The sequence below is a fragment of the Neodiprion fabricii genome, chromosome 3, assembly GCF_021155785.1.
Source record: "Neodiprion fabricii isolate iyNeoFabr1 chromosome 3, iyNeoFabr1.1, whole genome shotgun sequence".
NCBI classification, from domain to species: domain Eukaryota; kingdom Metazoa; phylum Arthropoda; class Insecta; order Hymenoptera; family Diprionidae; genus Neodiprion; species Neodiprion fabricii.
The window spans coordinates 24,904,732-24,921,211 of record NC_060241.1 but is presented as its reverse complement, the minus strand read 5'-3'; the positions used below and the strand labels follow the sequence as shown (position 1 = coordinate 24,921,211).

Here is a 16,480-nt window from a genome sequence, read left to right as displayed (position 1 = left end):
ACCTTCAACGACCATCGCTGACCACCGCCCGTTATACCTCGGATACTAATAAATATTTCAAGTATTAGTACTCATCAAGAATCTTGTGTAAGGATTAGTATAAGTTTTTGATCGTCACATTTTACCAAGAAGTTCATGAGAAAATTATAAAAAATTATTGGAATTTCATTAGCGCATGGATAGCTACTGAATTTTGGCTTGCGTGAAAAATGAATTGAAATAATGTATTGTAAACGTGACAAGTTGGAAAATTCAAGATAAAATATAATAACAAGCGCCATGAAATATTATAAAAGTGTTTTACTCACCGAGCACAAATCCTCGTCCTCCTCGTCCTCCTCCACGTCCACCTCCGACCACCTTCAACCACCTCAGGTTATACCTTGAATAGTAATAAATATTTTCAGTATAAGAACACATCGAAAATATTGTGTAAGGATTAATATAATTGAGTAATTGATTAATTAATTAATTAATAATAGAATAAATTGTATAAACTTATTCATAGCTTCTGAATTTGTGCTCACGCGAAAAACGAATTGAAATAATTTATTGTAAGCATGACAAGTTTGAAAAATTTTAAATACAACATAATTACAATTGCCATTAAATATTATAAGAATATTAATTAATTAAATAATAATATAATAAATTGTATGAGCTTATTCATTGCTACTTAATTTGAGCTTGCGCGAAAAATGAATTGTAATAATTTAATGTAAACATGACAAGTTTGAAATATTTTAGATAAAATATAATCACAATTGCAATGAAATATTATAAAAGTGTTTTACTCACCGAGCACAAACCCTCGTCCTCCTCCTCCTGAATCACCGAGATTACCCGCAACCACCCCTAACCACCTCCAACGAAAACCGCCAACCACCTCGAGTTGTACCTCGAATGCTAATAAATATTCTCAGCATGAGAACAAATCAAAAATTTTGTGTGAGGTTTAATATAATTTTTTTATCGATATATTTCACCGAAAAGATTATGAGAAGATTATAAAGTTATAGAAATTTTGTTAGCCCACTGACAGCTACCAAATTCAGGCTTGCGCGGAAAACGAATTGAAATAATTTATTGTAAACATGAGCCGGGAACCACGGAGTGCTCATCCTGCAAGTCGAGTTTCACCGCGTAGCGGACCCGAAGCGCGAGATCCGGGAGGTTGAGAACCCTTACTCGAAATTTGCGGAGCGCGACTCTCATCCGTCCGCTCTACTGCGCGGTTGTTTCCAGACTGAGGAATTCGGCTAGCTGATTTCCGTCTATATAGATCGGTGACGTCAAGAGAAAAAAAATTTTGGGTCACGTCACCTTCTGAACATCTGAACATCCAAACATCCGAACATTCAAACTTTGGTTTCGAACAGTAATACTACGTACGGTGTATGATGTATGATGTATAATGATTTCAGTTCTCACATTCCAGACAAGAAATACGCACTTTATCTTTCCTGCCGATTGCAGACTGAAGCGGTTCGGCCCTTCGCTCGTCAGGCGTGGACTAAAGATTCATTCTTCAGTTAACGGGTCAGCTAATAACGCTGCCGTTCTGCGACAGTTGGATGATCAAAATGTTTGCTCGTACATTTTAAAGGTGTGTTAAAATACACTGGAAGTTTGAAGAAGGTTCGTTCTTTTATCCCTTTATCAATAAAAAAATCGCCGACAATCACCGTTATAGGTCTTTAAATCGGGACACTACGTTAAATACTGTCTCATATACGGAGAATTATTACATTTCTATAAAAATTTCCCCATCCGTGATGTATTGCAGTTACTCTGAATTTACTTTCGTACGAACACTTCTCGAAAAACAATTCCGCTTCTATACCCAACGTAGATACTTCACTTGCGACTAGCTGAATCAACGTTTCGATTCTATGCCTACGAAAATTCAAGATCGAGAGAGCAAATGAAAACTTGCTGGAATAATTATGATCATTAACGTTATAAAATACATCGAGCGCGTGTCGAATAGAATCCCATTTCGATATAAATAATTTTTCTATTTTCATATTAAAGCCGTATTATTGTAGATAATCTAGTTTGTTTACTGGTAAATCATAAAATTCCTAGTGTGCATCACGTATTAATCGTAAATGGATTCAACATTCCATCACGTTATTCACCAGTTCAGGTCATCAAAATACGTTTCCTAAACTAAGCGCGAGTACATGTTGACATGTATCGCATCCTTGACGCTCTCTGCGCCGATATATCAGGTACATTCTACATGTTTCATACGTTTTCTTTATACCATACAATTGTTCTTTATCTTCGTCAATCGCTTGCGCGGTTTGTTCTTTTTTTCCTTCTCTTATAGTAAGACAAAATAATATCAACAGTCAATTAGGTAGGGCATCTGCATGCGTGAGTCAGAGGGATTTTTTAACCATTTGCTGTGGATTTAATAAATGCCCGACAATCCCGGAATGCATTTTCGCGGACAACACATCTGGCGTGCACACGCGGTGAAAATGCAGGCAGTCAATCAGGAAGCACATTTGAAATCTGTACGCTAACGAATAAATCCTTAAAGAGCGTTGCGGTATGCAGAACCAGCGCAGTTTGTAAACATGTCCTACCTGGAGTAGTTCTTCAAAAATCTCTAATAAACTGGTTTGAAATCTTTTCTTGAACGGAGCAGTACGTCGTCAACCTTCGACCAAAGTACTTTACAAAATCTTTCGAAATCTTGACGAATCAAATAACTCCAAATAAATTCCATACCTCTAATATGTACTATCGAATAATATTATTGTTCATAACAATATCCAAACATTACAATTTCAATTTAGTCAAACTTGAACAAACCCAATCATTGTGTTTAGTTTATATTGTCAGCTAACCTAATTAACAAGCTTCAACGTGAGTGGATCAACGTGACAAATTTATTAAACTGTCTCCGCATCCATTTTAGTATATTTACTCGCGCTCATTTGGGATTGGTGAATTTCGATTGTACTAGAGGCGTTGAGTTGTTTATCTAAATCTCTTTGCTTAATTGACCGACGCCTGTTTGGCATTGGTACATTATCCTTTTCTCTTTTGAAAATCCTCCCGCAAAAACCCTCAGTTGCTGTAACCAGAGCAATCGCTTGAAAATAGCATCAATTTATACCATAAACTGTCATCATCGAGCACGCAGAGCCACCTATAACCTGAATCGTCAAGATCAACTAACAGTAAGTGACAACTTTTGTTTCAAAACCTCATCTTCTCTCAATACATGTTCAACCAAGAAGAGGAAAACTTCGCGTTCATATCAGGTAAGCCGTGTTCAAGAACTTTGCCTTAGTACGAGCGTCAAATTATTGTGGCAAGTCGATTCTTCCGCAAATAAATATTAGTCAGAGTCAATCCAGTTCATAACACATACATTTATACCATATTCATACATTCAATTGATACAAGGTTGTAGATGCAAATAGTCAATGTAACTCTTAGACTTAGATAAACTCTTTTATTCGATTAAATTATCCTGACTTTTTCATAGTGCGCAAAGTTACATGTCGTGCTGTTATGTAGAGATGGTTTTCGAGATATACGCAGTTTTTTATACCCCTCACTTTGAACCAGGTATAACATTTAGGGCGAGTTCCTCGTTAATTGCCGCCGCACAAATATCGTCATTCAGCATCGTGATGTGATCTCCTTCCGCATAGTATATTTTCATCTTATTTTGCGTAAGCTGCGAAACAGAGGTAATTCAATTTTAAAGAACCTTCCAGCGTAATTATTTATATTGTCATTTGATGCAATCATGCTATTCTGAGAAATAAACTTCCGAAGCCAATTCACACCAATCACTATCCGTACGGTTTTTAATTTGTACTGATGAATGTGATTTTTACTTATAATTGGTGCTCAAGGTACAACAATATCGTACCTCGGCTCGTATAGCATTTGCGTTAATTATTCCCAAGTATTGAAACGAAAACTTACGCGTTTCAGACCATAGTCTTCTGTATCGAACAAAATGCTTGAAGCTCTAGTTCTGACTAAGGTTACTGGAGACTTGATTGGTAGTAGGTTTGAACAGTCATAGTCCAGGAGGGCCTTTATGCGACGATAAATACCTAAGCACAAGGTGTTTTGATCCTCCGGTGTAAAATTCAATAAATTATTTTTTGGCATATTTCTTGTGAACGCTGCTATTTTCTCCTCCCAGTCACGGCAGCTAAATAACTCAGTGGTAAGCTGAAACAGCGAAATGTTAATTCTTATTGTTGCGCACAGATCCGTAGACAAAATTTTCAATTTATCCTAAAATTCACGTATAAAGATATGAGCGACTGACCCCAAAATATGGCAATCAATTGATGCACATCAACGTATGGCAACGTGTAAATGAATGTATGTGCGTAGTACAAGTACTGCGAGTAATTAATATTATTCAGGAACAATTCATCTTTGTTGACGTCTCGTTTGAGGTATTCATTAACTTTATAGAAATTGATTGGCAATAATTATCACAACGAAGCCCGTTCACCTTTGAAACTGCGAATGATGCCACCGCATCCATAATCTTCAAAAACACGAAAGTTTGCAGCTCGTCTTCAGACTTTGTCGTCAAGGATGACAAGAATGTTTTGACGTAGTCAGGTGAGCCGTCGAGCATCACAAGGCGACCAGTGAAACCCTCATTTTCCAAACGTCTTGCAAGCTCGATAGACACTATACTTCCATAGGAATACCCAACTAATAAAAACTTCTTGCGGTCCATGCTTCGTGCTTTGATATACTACAGTGGGTTATGAGATATAATTTTTAAGTGCATGATACAATTAGTTAACAGTATTATAGCCGTAATTTGTTGAAAGATTGAAAGATTACGTGAATTGCTCTTACGGGAATCAAATAGTCGGCCATCTCATCTATCGATGTTGTGTTCAGGGAAAATGGTCCGTATTGTAAACAGGCGGTGTTTGCCGATTTCAGTTTGCCAGCTATTGCCTTAAATATCGTACATGCACCTTCGATTCCTGGTAATATGAAGACTTGTCTCGCATCCTCAGCTGTAGTCATCAGAGGCACACAAACATTTTTCGACATCCCCTCAACTGTTAAAATATTAAGGAGTTGGAATATGCTGGCAGAATCGTCTAGTTGCTGCGGTGACTTTTTCCGATTTCCATATTTTTTGCTGTCTCGCTGAGACATATCTTGGAGTTTCGCAAAATTCAGATGACGGATTTCCGATGTGGTCAAGAAAATATTGAATTCATGCTCCAAAGTATATTTGATTTCAACTGCCATTATAGAGTCCATTCCTAGTTCTGGCAATGGTGTATGTACACACATGCTATTCATGTTCTTGAGTCCTATATAGATAAAGAATTATGTACACTTTAGGAAGGAAGAATACTGTCAACTTTGATAACGAACACACGTTTTCAAGTTTAGGATGATTCGCATTAAACGTGCAGAAAAATTTTCCAACAAATTGAACGTATGAGTAGTTATTGCAAATGAATTGTTTTTGTAGCTTTTACTGAAAGTCAAACTACGAAATTGGAATCCTGTTTCTGTACCCATTATATTTGCGATCGCATCGACAATATGTTCAGCTCCGTTAGTAAGAGCCGTTTTCTTAGCAACCACCATACTGGATACTATTGGGCTTTTTTGTTGTAAGAAGCCGTCAAGCTCTTGCAGACAAGAATCAATTCTCTGTGGTAGAGTACCGCCAGTAACTAATTCTTTATAATTTTCACCCATTTCTGCGGCTATTCCGACGTCACCGATCGCTCCCCATTGAATGGCTAATCCTGGTAAGTTCTCTGCTGATCTTCTCTCGCATATTCTTTCCATGATCGAATTGGCCATTGCGTAGTTCGTTTGTCCTGCAGTACCTCTGCCACAAGAAACCGATGAAAACACTACAAATTGTTTCAGTTGCGGGCATAACGTCCTTGATAATTTATCCAACTGCTCTGTGGCCCTAGCTTTAGCTACGAAAGGTTCCTTGAATGACTCCACCGTTTGATTTTCGAAAAGAGCATCCTTCAATACTACAGCCAAGTTGAAGATAGCGTGAACTGGTCCAAGTGCTGTCGCTTTTTTTAAGATGGCCTCACAATCCTCGGGAATTGAGGCATCCTTTCCTACTACAACGACAATTTTGACTCCGTAGTTTTTCCAAATGTGAAAGCGCATTCGTTGATACCCAGTACCGATTCCTTTTCGGGACGTGAGGACTAATTTTTTGGCTCCACGAAGTACGAGCCAATCTGCAAGCTCTAGACCAAAGCAACCAAGGCCACCAAGAATAAGATAGCTGCCATTTTCGGAACAGTTGTATCGGGGAAGTGCAAGAGGAAGACGTGTTCCATCATCATCACCAGTTTTGACAATTACCTGAAAACGAAATTCTGTCTAAAGTATGTTGTAATTATGCCTAAGATGTTATTTATTGATAGCCGCGTACGAGAAATTACTTCCAAAACGATCGGCGGTGCAGATTAAAAAGCACAGTTTTACCAGAGTAACTGTAACGGTAGGTATAGTTAACTATCAACCTTGCCAATGTATTTTCCAGCTGACATGTACCGAAATGCTGCTTCAATTTGGTCCATCAGAAATACAGTACGAACAAGCGGCTTAACGGCACCAGTTTTGATTCCGTCATCAACCATTGCCACCAGTTTCTTTTTCGTTTCAGAGGAGGCAGTGAATATTTTATCCAGAAGAATTCCATGAAAACTGATGCCCTTTAGAAAAGCTTCCATGCCAAGGGGATTGTTTGCTGCAAGGTCAAATTTTCCAATCTCCAAAAATCGTCCGCCCGGTGCCAAGCAACGAACAGATGCTTGTAACTTTTCCTCAGCCAAGGAATTTAATACAATGTCCACGCCTCGTCCACGAGTTTTACGAAGAATCAGTTGCTCGAAACTTGTATCTCGAGAATTTCCAACGTGATCGTCGTCGATTTGTGGGAATTGTTTTCTGATGAACACTCGTTTTTCTGGTGTGCCCACGGTTGTGAAGACTTCGCAGCCTTCATGAAGCGCTAAAGTTATCGCTGCCTGTCCAACGCCACCGGTTCCGGCGTGTATCAACACTTTGTCTCCTTTCTTCATCTTACCACTCAACATGAGCGCGTAATAGGCCGTTCCATAAACAACAGGCACCGTAGCTGCGTCTTCTAACGTCCAGCTATCCGGTACCGACCAAAGAAGATCCCGGTCACAGACACACAAATTTGACATAGCCCCAGTCTCGATCATTCCCATAACCGCGCGACCGTTTAAATCTCGTCCGGAGAATTCAAATCCAATTGCGGATTCTTGCGATTGTCTCGTTTTTTCGGCCACTTCGACGGCTAATTTTCCGGTAACCAGCATAAGGTCACGGAAGTTTATCGACGAATAATGTATCTTGACGATGTCCCTGTGTTGTGCATTGGGTTGAATTCTACCTTCAATCCATTTAATTGTGCTCAAATTACCATGTGTATGTTGGCTTACTTCAGCATGGTAAACGGGTTTCAACGCCAATGGTTTCAGCGACAGAAACCGATAAGATCCCCACAGGTTTCCAGGGCGTAGAACGTTGAATGTCAACCCCAATTTCAGTTGCTGTGAGTACAATGGATTATCCAAAGAGAATTTGGGAGCCCGCAGATCCTGGATCAATAGCCCTCTTATAACTTCACCACCAGGTTCTCTTAGCAGACAAGTTAGCAATCCCATGAGACCACTCTCAAAATCGCCTTCGCTTAAAATAAGTATTTGCTTTTGGGTACGTTGTTTCGTTTCGCTTGCTACCTTCAGAGCAGCCTGCAGCGTAGTGAGCCATGTGAATTCATCATTCCTGATCTTGATAACGGTAGTTAATTCAAATGTTTGTACTCTTTTACGGAACAAAATTACAAGTTCGTCAGAGGTGCGTTTGTCGAGAATGACGTCAGTGATTTTGCTCATTGTATTTCGAATACTATCAACGTTTGTTTTCAGTGGCTCTCTAACCAGAATGAAGCCTCCAGGTCTCGTGGCTGTTTGTATTTTTTCCACCATTTCGGCTCTGTTGCTTGTGAACAGTCCATTGATGATAATTAAAAGAGCATCGAATTCAGTTGATAATTTCTGTGACTCGATGATTTTAATACCGGAGAGTGAGGCGTCATCCGAAAATTTATTGAGGGGCGTAATGATATTTAAATCCATTTGTATAAAGGGCATATCGCGTAAAACTTCTTGAATCACAGGAGATGTTAAGTCCCCATGGGATATATTATCCACATTATTTATCAGTTCAACTGTTTTCACTTTGTTATTGAAGTTGTTTTCAATTGCTATTTGCAGAGCAATTTTTATTAAAACTGTCAGTTCCATCTTGGCTCCATCGCGGTACGCTATAAACGTATGTTCTTCTATAACGGGGTCCCCAACTGGTTTTCTGCGAGGTATGCTGGTGGATCCTATGCCGCGCATTTCAATTCCACCAGACACAATAGCGTCCAAATCCTTGTAGTAATGCACCAAGAATTCTAGAAAAAAGAAACGTTAGATCTCTAATTATTTAGAAACGCTTTAGAAAATTCTTTTCAAGTGTGATTCCTACCTTTATTAGCATCCGGCATTGTATCAAGGTGACGTAAATGTGTTTTACAATCAATCACTAATTTCCGAATGCTGATTGGAAGAACGAATCTCCGGTTGTTGACTCCAATAAATTTTACTTGCATCATGTTATCCAGAAAAGCTACCCAATTATTCGCCCACGTTATACGGCCTTTGGTTCCTCCCAGAGATGCTTCTTTTAAGCCCTGGAACAATCCTGTTTGCTCGTAACCTCTAAGGTTAAACTCCTTGTAAATATCTTTGCTCGTTAGACATAGTTCCTCTGCGATATTGGGTAACAAATTAGTCTTGATGCGTTCTTGAGCCGGGTGTGGAACGACACGAATGAATCCAGTTGTGACGGTAGTACCACCTTCGGTAACTTCAAACGCGTTCGATCCTAAGACGAGACAAGCCGTAATAGTATATTGTGTAACAAAGAGGCAAACTCGGTCTTTTCTTTTAACATTGGGGGCAAATTGTACATGACCAGCAGGGACTGCGTGCGACGAAGCTTACCATAATAAAATTAATCAAGACTATTTGGCTGCATCTGAGCTGCCACCTAGAAATATCCTGATTAATTTGACTTGGTTAATCAATTAGAATTGGGAGATATGATATTTTGTCATCAATTCAACGACGCTATGAAACATGTTTCAATAATCTTACCTCTTTGGATCATGATTTCCAGCTTAACGCCATGTTCTTTTGAAATCGTAGTCGCTCGGTGGAACTTCACATTTTCAAAAACTACCGAGATTTCCGTGTATTTCTTTGCTTCCATCATCGCCAGAGTTTGCCAAATTAATATTAAGTAGCCAGTTCCTGGTATCAAGTGTCTTCCATCAACGACGTGCCCTAACAGCCATCCAAATTCCTCACTGCCGAAGTCGATGTCAATAACTCTTCGTCCTGTTTTAAGTTTTTCTTCTTTCGGCACACGAGCGACATACCAGTCTTCTGAGTGCTCCCAACGTATCAATGGAGAAATCATCGGAGTTCCTCGACTGACTGGATACTGAATAGTGGGGTACAAATTGGATAACTGAGGAGATAATCCGATTTCATACATTCTTCCGATAGCGCTAAGAAAATCTTCCACGTCGATACCATTTTCGTATTTAAGTAAACTAATGTTGGTAACAAGCTGATTCCCACAATCTCGCAAAGAGGCTTCCAGAAAATTAACCGGTGCTATTTCAATGGTGATTGCATTGTTCGGCAAGAAACAGGATACATCTTCAACGGTAGCGGGCTCGAGAAGTTTGCTTGTATGGTATATGTCTGTGAAATGCCAAACTGAAGTACTTTTTGATTTTCTATTTGCATCAGGGGCAGACAACCATTTCTGCCTGCGAGGTTTCGGGTCTGGAATTACTTTTTGAACATAATCTAACAATTGCAGGCCTGCTCTTTCCGTAGTACAGCTTTGAGAGAAAATATTGCTGCGAAGTAGGTTTCCAACCAAGATATTCCCAGCCTGGAAAAATGAAAGTGATTTTCAACCATGTAAACGTATGTGATTGTTTTACCATAATAAAAATCTGAAGTACAAATTCACAATCAGATCTGTATCAACGTATAAGTTATCCAGGCTTCCGTAGCTCACCTGTAATTTTTCTGCAAATTTTCTCATAGAGTCCTCTGGCCCGCTAATTATTGAGCTTTCAGGACCATTACGGCAAACTATGTTTATATCAGGTGGACACAAGCTCGACAATTTCACGGTATCAATCCATACAACTGCCGTGGTTCCGTAAACCGTATAATTTTCCGCCATAATTAAACCTTCAAAATATGCTGCTAAGACCGCCTGTTCCGCGGTCAAGCAGCCATCAGCGTAGGCGCAGCCTAACTCTCCAAACAGATATCCAGTAACTTTGTCTGGTACGATACCGATAGATGACAATACGTCTACGAAGCCAATCTGTGAATCAACAAAGACATATATATAATTATATATATATATGTATATATATGTATGCTTGACAACGAGATTGCAAGTAAAATCTATTGATGAGTCGTAGCAAGTAGTACCACTGTTCCACCGTTAGTTTATTCACAAATGTTCATTAATCATTTTACCTGTATTGTAGTAATACCAACACGTGACCTGATAATGTTATCGAATGATTTCGGATCCTTGTTAGTCAAAATATTGACAATGTCCACACCATGAGGTTTGAGAACTTTGTCACACTTTCGAACTGTCTTGGCAAATGCTGGGATCATCAGCAAATTTTCACCTGTCAGACGTAAAAAAATTCTATGAAAATCTGCTCGTATTACTGTTTTTTTAAGTACCAAAAGTATTTGTGAACAATGGTAAAATTGTGAAAATAATGAGTCATCCCAGGACAATTGTGCTTTTGATTAATCTATCAACTGATTTGCTATCAGCGTATTTATCACATTTATCAAATTTAGTCAGTGGTCTGTTCATACTTACCGATCCCAACCCACTGAGATCCCATTCCAGAGAATACAAACCATATCGGCCGTTTCTCACTTGAGTAATACTGCACACTTCGTTTGATGTTTTCCGATATACCTCGTGGTGGCAATACGGTATATCCACGGTAAAAATGTCCTGGAATCTCTTCAGTGAATATATTATGAAATAGGTTAACGTACTCCACGTCCACTGGTCTGATTCCAAGCTACAATAATGCCATGTTTGTGCATTGAATCCAGTGATCTAACGTACTTAGAATAAGTCAAGATTTTTTCCAATTATGGTAATAACCTCGTCGATAATTATAAAGGTCATTTTAGTTCCAGTGATATATTTTCACAGATTCACTTCTGACGGAATCTCGCTTGTCAAGAGAACTTAAGGTCAAGAATTTGTAATGATCAGGTATCGTATGAATAGTTGCAACCGTACATACGTCGTCCAACAAAGTTGTAACAGCTTCCTCGGTGCATCCAGATACGACAACGAGTCTCGGCATGTCGTCATTAGGTACACCATTATTGACCTTCTCTTTCGGATTTGATTTCAGCAAAACGTGGGCGTTACAACCTCCAAAACCAAAAGAGCTTACACCAACGTAACCACCGTTCCATGGCGTTGGTTCGGTAATTACTTGGATGCGACCAGTTGTTAAAGCTTTGATATCTTCACGAGGACGATTATAATGTATATTTGGTGGAATGATTCCACTCTCCATTGCAATTATAACCTTATTAAATTAAATATCATTAATAACGACCATTTCTTTAATGATAAATAAGGAGCTATGAGGGTCACTACTGAAATTAGTTACGTGTTAAAATCTGGACGTCTTATATATAAATTCACACATATACGTGTGGTGTTAGTGACGCGTGCGGCTGCAAAAACTTTCAGTAGTTCAGTATCCGTCTTGCAAGTAACATCAATTATCGGAGTGACGACTCAAAATTAACACGTAGCCATCGATATAGAGTTTCAATTATTCGTTTCTGTTTATTATATCTACGAACCCTGTTGGGAAAGTTCATCAATTCTCTAACGCCAGTTATAACATTGAACGAGATCCATACGGACTGACGACTCAAACTTGACGGGATAAACATTTATTTTTAACACATGCCGCCTCGAACAAAGACAAGAGTTACATTTAATTATTTTTAACTCAATCTCCCGTCAATATTTCGAATAAGCTTGATTTGTATAACTATTTATCTAATTATAAGATTTACACCATGATGACTCGCTTTGCAGAACCTGACCTAATTATATAGAGCCCGTTACATACGAAAATGCTTTTACTTATTTTGCCAGGAATAATATTACGGTGGTTATCTGAGATTAATAATGTCACCGCATCTACTATTGATTAAATCAACTGTTCTCAAGTAATGATTGGCATAGCATTAATGAAATAACGTAAATAATCTAAAACATCGTCTACAGATCTTTGAATACTTCATCTAGTAGGAGAATCTCTGACTACGACATACCTTAGCGATGGAACAAAGACCACTGTCTGGTTCTGAATGGCCCAAGTTTGATTTAACTGAGCCAATTCTAAGCGGGGTGTTTCGTCCTGGGCAGAATACCTTCTCTACTGCACTAACTTCCACAGGATCACCTACTTTGGTTCCAGTACCATGTGCCTCTAAGAAAGCCAGATCAGATGGCGAAACTTTGCACTCTTCGTAACATTGTTCCAATAAGATACGTTGCATTTTAATCGACGGATAAGTAATGCCTTCTTCCTTGTAACCGTCGCAATTTGTTTTTACGTGAACAACCTGCGCGTAGATACGTTTGGCATCCTTCGATTTCTGAAGATAAATCGTGGACACCGCTTCACTACGACAGTATCCGTTTCCCTCAGCGTCGAATACTTTGCACCTTCCATCAGGGGAAAGCGTTCCTGACGAGGGATTATGGGAAATAAGAAAAGTTGTTTCTGCGATCACTAGTAACACGCCAACATTAGTATGTGTTGAGGAGACTTCTCAGTGTATTGCAATAGAAAATATTTACGTGTACGTTACAAATCAACGTGATTTGAATAAATATGTTGTGTCATACCGAATAAAATCAATTCGAACATGCAGAACATATTCGTTTCACGCAACTTTGTTGAAAATTGAAATATCATGTTAACCGAGAAGGCGTGAACTTTTACTGAAGTGTCACGTTTAAAATTTCTTTCAATTAAAGAACCAGTCCCTTTACTACAACAACTGGCTTCTATTTTCACAATAGCTTATACAGTTATATGTGTATATTAACTATTTTAACGTCTAGGAATAATCATTTGTACCAAGAAGAAAATACTGTTGAGTCACAAATGGATGAAGACACAAATGACATCCTCCAACGATCGCAGCATCACATTGTCCAGTTCTAATTGCTTTATACGCATGGTCTAAAGCGAAAAGACTAGAACTGCACGCACTGTCTACGGCATAGCTAGGTCCTTTAAATCCAAACCAAAGAGAGATCCGATTGGCCATCATGGAGCGACTGCAACCCAGTAGACCTAACCCATTTACCTAGGTAGAGACAGAGCTCTTCTAAGCAGTGATCATAACTCATTGAACAATAGTAATTCTAGTTGTAAGGAAATGTTATTGCTCATACTTTATTGAACTTTAATAAAAAATGCTAACCCGATAGTTGGAAATATTTTCTCGTATATTTCGATTGTAGTTTGTTTAAGATATATTCATGTGAATTTTGGTCACGTTGATAATCTGCAAGTATTATTTATTATTCTTACCGGTGAATCCGAGTAGACCCATGTTATCTCTGTATCACTGTAGCAGCTACCAATGAAGACTCCGGTGTTAGTGCCACGAAGTTTCCCAGGATGAACGCCAGCATCAATAATAGCTTCGTAAGTATGTTCCAATAACATTCTCGCCATAGGATCCATAGAATGGGCTTCTTTAAAGTGCACGCCGAAGAATCGAGCATCAAATTTTTCAATATTGTTTATCTTCCCAGCTCGTCGCGGGATATCTGGATGATCTGAATACCATAAAATCATTTAGATGAGTTCCAGTCGAGTTAAGCGATGACATTACTACTAGCAAGATTATATCGGTGTTTCGTTCATTATTCGCTCTAGAATGTTGAATTATGAATTGGATAAAGTAATACCTCGAAGTTACGTCACGGGTCGTTCCGACATTGACCGTGTAAGTTGAAAAAAACATTAATCGGGAAGCACGTTTTATACAACTGCATAAGGCACATGTGTAATAAATACTCACCAGAGATAATTATATACCTCACAGAAAAACTCTGAGGAAGAAGCTATAGTAAATACTGTTTATTTTTTTAATACAAAATAATACGTAAATTATGGACATTAGAGAAGTGTGGGAGGTAGTGTGCGGCGGGAGGGGGGGGGGGGGGGGGTGCCCAATGACGTAACCGCAAGTTGGAGTAAATCGCGGTATTACTGTAGGGGAAGGGAGGGCAAGATGGAAATTACCTGTAAAACGAAACCACGTGACATGACGGTTGAGTCGCTACGCACATAGATGCACGCGAATATCTTTTATTTATGAACGAAGTTCAATTCGGCTGACGTCATTAGCGAAGTTTGCATGTGTTTAGTCTTTTTGCGGTGGATTTTTCGAAAACATTGAATTTTTGCAATGTCATTGTTTGTACGAGGTAAGTAATGTTACTGTTTTTTTTCTACAGTAAGTACCTCCTAAGGATACATTGTATGAATTGATATATAATCAAAAAAATTAAACTATGTTTGAAGCGTCGATATTATTATTGGCAATGGGCATGTCAGCAAGATGGAAAATTGAATTTTAGGGCAAGATGAAATCGTATTATAGGTTCTTGAACTGAAGAAACGATGTAAAGGGCGATGGATAAAGCTAAAATCACAACAACATACTAATAAGACGATGACGTGCTGCAACATCCGGAGCAGCACTCGCAGGATGACGTGTTTTGTCTATTTTACGGCGAACAAAATGTGAAATCACTTACAGTCTGGGTATGGGCTGGGTACAGTGTTCATTGTGTTGTCGTTAGGGACATGTGCTGTGTGTCGATACAGAAGATTGTTGTTTCGTTTGCGCCAATTGCAAAATGTAGAGTGATCCTATACATTCCATCTTACCCGTACAAGCTTTCCATTTTGCAAGTTGAGGGCAGGATGGAATTCTTCATGTCTTCGCTTCATAAGTCGTAAAAGATTTTACACTTTATAATAATTATTATTAATTATATGATTATGTAGGTGTGTCCCTCTCAAGCTGATTAAAATAAAGATCAATCTTATGTCGTTCTATTTTCTTTACATCATAAAGTTAGACCTTCCATCTAGCCCTCCCTTCCCCTGTACGATTGCTTCCAGTAGATGGGTGAGTGGAATAACATGAACACATCAATCTTATGATCAGAATTTTATGAAAGTTTTATGAATTCACCAAACTAGTACATTGCGTCAAAGATGAAGATATTAACCCGCTGCTTAATTTTGTGATACTGTTTCAGATGCCACTAAGCAACCACACTTCGTGTGTGATGAATTTTGATCATTAACCTGTATTCCAACGGCGATCATCATCGGTGATAAGGTCCACCTTGTTCATAAGATTTTCTCGAAATTGCGTTAAATTATTGGACTTTGGAAATCTGCCAGCAATTCCCGATATCACCACCGCGTCACCTTGCTCGTTTTCCATTTTCCTTGGCATATTACTGCGCATATAATACAGTAAACTACTTGCGTTATTGTCACAAATGTTTCGGAGACTGCGATTCGACTACTGTCAACTGGACACAGTTGTCTTCTTATATTAACAGCGAGAGACCGTGGTGCGTTACATAATGTGCACCACACGAATGTTAGAAAAAAATGTTAGTTAAATTAAGCTGCTTTTCCTGAATGCAGGTGAATTCATCACTGTCAAGGAAAATTGTCATTAACCGGTGCATACAGCTGATTCTCATTTGTATGGAAATATTCTCGTTTATGGCATTGTCTGAATGCAGAAATAGAGCAGAATTAATGCAAAGGTGTAAAGGTCACTCGACTGCGGCTTCAACGTGGATTAGAAATAAAATGGATAGAAGTTTTATTTCATTGCGCTACCTGACCTCTGGGATACGATTATACTATGAATACTCTTTGAAATATGGATACCACGTCGTTTTTCACGCTCAACAAACACATTTGTATGACAACAATGACGGAAAATTGGTGATGACAAAGTACAATGAATGAAATTTTTTCCACATTTATCCTTCGTTAGGTAGAATATGGGATACTAGATTCTAGATTCGAATATTAGACTTCTGGAAATTCTATATTCCTTTTTTTCTGTATTTCCGCGCACGTGGCGAGGATCTTCCAGGCCGGAAGGTTGTTTGTATTCTTCTTTAGTGTATTGCTATGTCATTTGCACCTGAAGACTACAGCACG

The 16,480-nt window shown here is 38.7% G+C and overlaps 1 protein-coding gene across 3 annotated transcripts; it reads right to left on the bottom strand.

The window, feature by feature from the left end:
- Positions 1-3,455: 3,455 nt before the first annotated feature.
- LOC124177300 (fatty acid synthase-like) lies at positions 3,456-15,949 on the bottom strand. 3 transcript variants are annotated; one of them, XM_046559494.1, is made up of 16 exons: positions 15,599-15,949; positions 13,802-14,052; positions 13,343-13,574; positions 12,528-12,946; positions 11,471-11,764; positions 11,029-11,239; positions 10,665-10,825; positions 10,189-10,506; positions 9,249-10,059; positions 8,578-8,976; positions 6,534-8,503; positions 5,547-6,372; positions 4,864-5,336; positions 4,505-4,756; positions 3,958-4,212; positions 3,456-3,703 (listed from the first exon to the last, which is right to left on the bottom strand). In XM_046559494.1, the coding sequence occupies exons 1-16, from the start codon at positions 15,762-15,764 to the stop codon at positions 3,578-3,580; spliced, it is 7,164 nt and encodes a 2,387-aa protein (XP_046415450.1). In that variant the 5' UTR covers positions 15,765-15,949; the 3' UTR covers positions 3,456-3,577. The 3 variants fall into 3 exon arrangements, with proteins under 3 accessions (XP_046415450.1, XP_046415451.1, XP_046415452.1); XM_046559495.1 differs by lacking the exon at positions 15,599-15,949 and adding an exon at positions 15,040-15,119; XM_046559496.1 differs by lacking the exon at positions 15,599-15,949 and adding an exon at positions 14,522-14,695.
- Between the last annotated feature and the right edge of the window lie 531 nt (positions 15,950-16,480).